The sequence below is a fragment of the Elephas maximus genome, chromosome 2 (assembly GCF_024166365.1).
Source record: "Elephas maximus indicus isolate mEleMax1 chromosome 2, mEleMax1 primary haplotype, whole genome shotgun sequence".
Taxonomy (NCBI): domain Eukaryota; kingdom Metazoa; phylum Chordata; class Mammalia; order Proboscidea; family Elephantidae; genus Elephas; species Elephas maximus.
The window spans coordinates 234,631,671-234,636,372 of NC_064820.1; the positions used below are offsets into that span (position 1 = coordinate 234,631,671).

At 40.1% G+C, this 4,702-nt stretch overlaps 1 protein-coding gene across 1 annotated transcript; it reads right to left on the reverse strand.

Annotated features, from left to right (window-relative positions):
• Positions 1 to 2,487: 2,487 nt before the first annotated feature.
• On the reverse strand, positions 2,488 to 4,441 carry LOC126070703 (eukaryotic translation initiation factor 4B-like). Its single transcript, XM_049875141.1, is given in 2 exon segments — positions 2,488 to 3,799; positions 3,802 to 4,441. Coding segments are annotated over 2 exon segments (1,833 nt in total). The 5' UTR covers positions 4,430 to 4,441; the 3' UTR covers positions 2,488 to 2,594.
• Positions 4,442 to 4,702: the final 261 nt, after the last annotated feature.

The window sequence follows — 4,702 nt, forward strand, 5'->3', positions numbered from 1 at the left end:
TTTGTTGAGGATTTTTGCATCTATGTTCATGAGGGATATAGGTCTGTAATTTTCTTTTTTTGTGGTGTCTTACCTGGTTTTGGCATCAGGGATATGGTGGCTTCATAGAATGAGTTTGGGAGTATTCCATCCTTTTCTGTGCTCTGAAATACCTTCAGTAGTAGTGGTGTTAACTCTTCTCTGAATGTTTGGTACAACTCTGCAGTGAAGCTGTCCGGGCCAGGGCTTTTTTTTTTTATTATTGGGAGGTTTCTGATTACCTTTTCAATTTATTTATTTTTGTTATGGGTCTACTTAGTTGTTCTTCCTCTGTTTCTTTTAGTTTAGGTAGGTAATGTGTTTCTAGGAATTCATCCATTTCTTCCTGGTTTCCAAATTTGTTAGAGAACAATTTTTCATAGTAATCTGATATGATTCTTTTAATTTCAGTTGGGTCTGTTGTAATACTGCCTATCACATTTCTTATTCAGGTTATTTCCTTCCTGTCCTGTTTTTCTTTTGTCAGTTTGAACAATGGTTTATCAATTTTGTTGATTTTTTCAAAGAACCAGCTATTGGTCTTAATTCTTTCAGTTGTTTTTCTGTTTTCTATTTCATTTAGTTCTGCTCCAATTTTTATTATTTGTTTTCTTCTGGTGCCCGCCCGAGGGTTTTTTTTTGTTGCTCGCTTTCTATTTGTTCAAGTTGTAGGGATAATTCTTTGATGTTGGCTCTTTCTTCTTTTTGTATATGTGCATTTATTGATATAAATTTTCCTCTGAGCACTGCTTTTGCTGTGTCCCAAAGGTTCTGATAGGAAGTGTTTTCATTCTCTTTGGATTCTATGAATTTCTTTATTCGACCCTTAATGTCTTCTATAATCCAGTCTTTTTTGAGCAGGGTATTGTTCAGTTTCCAAGTGTTTGATTTCTTTTCTCTGCTTTTTCTGTCATTGATTTCCTGTTTTATGGCCTTATGGTCAGAGAAGATGCTTTGTAATATTTCAGTGTTTTGGACTCTGCTAAGGCTTGCTTTATGACCTAATATGTGGTCTATTCTAGAGACTCTTCCAGGTGCAATAGAAAAGAAAGAATATTTGGTTGCTGTTGGGTGGCATGTTCTGTATATGTCTGTGAGGTCAAGTTGGTTGATTGTGGCATTTAGATCTTCCATATGTTTATCGAGCTTCTTTCTGGATGTCCTGTCCTTTACCAACAGTGTTGTGTTGACGTCTCCTACTATTATTGTGGAGCTATCTCACTTTTCAAGGATGATAGAGTTTGTTTTATGTATCTTGCAGGCCTGTCATTGGGTGCATAAATATTTAATATGGTTATATCTTCTTGGTGTATTGTCTCTTTAATTATTATATAGTGTCCTCCTTATCTTTTATGAAGGATTTAACTTTAAAGTCTATTTTGTCAGAAATTAATATTGCCACTCCTGCTCTTTTTTAATTGTTGTTTGCTTGATATATTTTTTTCCATCCTTTGAGTTTTAGTTTCTTTGTGTCTGTAAGTGTAAGATGTGTCTCTTGTAGGCAGCATATAGATGGATCGTGTTTTTTTATCCATTCTGCCACTTTCTCTCTCTTTATTGGTATATTTAATCTATTTACATTCAAGGTAATAATGGATAGACATGAATTTAGTGCTCTGATTTTGATGTCTTTTTTTGTGTGTTGTTGACAGTTTCTTTTTCCCACTTAATTTTATGTGATGAGTAGATTATCATTATATATTGTCCTTTCCTTATATTTCTTGTTGTTGATTTTGATTCTGCTGAGTCTCTATTTTTTTCTTGTATTTTATTTGGATGAGTAGGATAGTTTTTCTCCTTTGTGGTTACCTTATTATTTAGCCCTATTTTTATAAATTTAAACCTATCTTTTATTTCTTTGTATTGCCATATCTTCCTCTCCATATGGAAGGTGTATGATTACATTTCTTCGTCTGTCTTTATTGTTTTAATGTTGTCTTCTTTCATACAATAATATTGTTGTTACCCTGTTTTGAGCTTTTTTAAAAAAAATCTTCTTTGTTTTTTTGGTTTTCCTGTCTGGGTTGACTTTTGATTGCTTTGCCCAGTGTTCTAGTCTTGGGTTGATACCTGATACTATTGGTTTTCTAACCAAAGAGCTCCCTTTAGTATTTCTTGTAATTTTGAATTGGTTTTTATGAATTCCCTAAACTTCTGTTTATCTGGAAATGTCCTCATTTCACCATCATATTTATGGGACAGTTTTGCTGGATATATGATTATTGGCTGGCAGTTTTTTTTCCTTTAATTTTTAAAATAAGTTATCCAATTGCCCTCTTGCCTGCATGGTTTCTGCCGAGTAGTCCAAGGTTATTCTTATTGACTCTCCTTTGTAGGTGACTTTTTGTTTATCCCTAGCTGCTCTTAAATTCTCTCTTTATCTTTGGTTTTGGCAAGTTTGATTATAATATGTCTTGGTCACTTTTTTTTTAACATCTACTGTATGTGGAGTTTTTTTTTTTTTTTTTTTCCAGGAGATGATGAGTTTTATTTTGTCGTGTCTGGACAGAGGTTTGATTTGCTCTTGAATGTTCCAGGGTGGAGAGAGACTAGGAGAAAGCACAGGACATAGAGGTCTATTCGGCGTAATATTCTCCCTCATTTTCATCTTCACCATCAACTGATAGAGCAGCATACTTGCTTGCAGAACTGAATTTAGAGGCTGGATTTTCTTCAGGTTTCTTTGGCTCAGGTGCAGATCTAGAGTCTTGATCCTTTTTGCCATCTTTCCTATCAGACTCCTTCCAGTGGTCTCTGTTCCCTCTATCTCCTGGACCACGGCTGGAGTTCCCACTTTGGCCTTTTGGGACACTTAACCCATCTACTTTATTTTCATCTTTCCTTGATGGTCCTTCTTCAGATGGTTGAGCTGCAGCTACTTTCCCCCCAACACTTGTAGTGGATTGCTGCTCTGTGTCTGAGCTCTGAGATCGAGCAGGAGGATTAGAGCTTCGCTTCACCCAAGCATTCTCCTTTGGTGGAGGGGCTGGCATTACCTTTAGAGGTTGATCAGGTTTGGGAGGCTTAGAAGTTGGAGACTGACAATCTTCCTCCTTACTGAATATTTCATTTTCCAGAGACTTTTCACTCTCTCTCCTTCGTGCATTTCTGCCAGATGTGGCTGAGGTCCCAGTCTGCGATGACTCACTTCCCGTCCTTGACCGTTCCCGCTCCTGAGTTTCTTCACTACGCCAGCTTGGGTGTCTCTCCCGAGGCCGTCGTTCTAGTTTTGGCTCATCCAGCTGACGCTGTAATTTCTCCTGTTCCTTCTGTAGCCGTTCTTCTACTTCTCGTTCTCTAGCAGCTGTGTCAACAGGCTTTGCCCCTCCAAAGATGGATGCCGCTCGACTGGACTGGGAGGTGCTAGCAGAGGAATCATCTTCCTTAGGAGCACTCTGAGGCTTTAGATTCAGTTTGGGTCTTTGGGGGGGACCTCTATCATCACGCCTGTAATCATCCGGAGAGTAATCATCTCTGGACCCCCACGACCGATCGTCCCTTCTGTTGTACTGGTCTTCATAGCGGTCCCCACCTCCTCTGTAGTCATCATCCCTTCGGTACCCACTACCAAACGCTCTTCTGCCACTGCCTATCCTGGAGTCATAGCCCCTATCATAGTCTCTGCTGCCCCGGTCATCATATCGATCCTGGCCCCCATAGCGATCCATATCCCGGCGAGGACCGTCACGATAGCCATCACGATAGCCGTCACGATACCGGTCTGAATCGTAACGATCACGGTACTTGTCTCCAAAGCTATCATCACCTCTTCTAGGGGGTAGTCATCAAAGCTGTCTGTGGTTGGACGGGCCCTCCAGTCTGTATCTGTTTTGTCAGAGTCCCGATTTCTATCTCGGCCAAAAGAACGATCATCCCTGTCTTTATCCTGTGCTTGATCAGCAACATCCACTCGAATTCTCCTGTTACCTAGAGACTCTTCATTGAGGCTCAAGGCGCTGAGCAGAGAATCCAGGTCCTCAAACTCAGCGTAACCAAAACCTTTTAATCTCTCTGGGTTGCTGGGTTCACGTGGTAAGCGCACTGCACTGATATTTAATCCTCTAAAGAATTCCTTAATGGAGTCTTCTGTCACATCGTAGGGCAGATTCCCTAGAAAAGCAGTGTAGGGTGGTGATTTGGGAAGACGGCTCCGGTCGATATTGGGTTCCCGAGCAGCCCGTGGAGCAGTGGGCAGGATAGAATGGTCAATTGGAGGTGCCCTATACACGTCATCATCGTTACTGTGCCAAGTGGTTGAAACATCTCCTTCCAGGTCATCTGTTTCATCAGCCCAGCTGACTGGTTTGGGGACATAGGTGCTTCCTCCACCAGTCCCCTCATCCTCAGCCAGGAAATCTGTTAGGGAGATAGTCTTCCCCTTCTTATTCTTCTTTTTTGCTGAGGCCGCCATGTTGGGAGAGGGAGAGAGCCTTATGTGAAGTTTGATGAGCATCTTGGATAGATATCTTCTCATCTTTCATGATGTCAGGGAAGTTTCCTGTCAATAAGTCTTCAATAATTCTCTCTGTATTTTCTGTTATCCTTCCCTGTTCTGGTACTCCAATCACTCATAGGTTATTTCTCTTGATAGAGTCCCACATGATTCTTAAGGTTTCTTCATTTTTTTAAATTCTTTTATCTGATTTTTCTTCAAATATATTAGTGCCAAGTGATTTATCTTCAA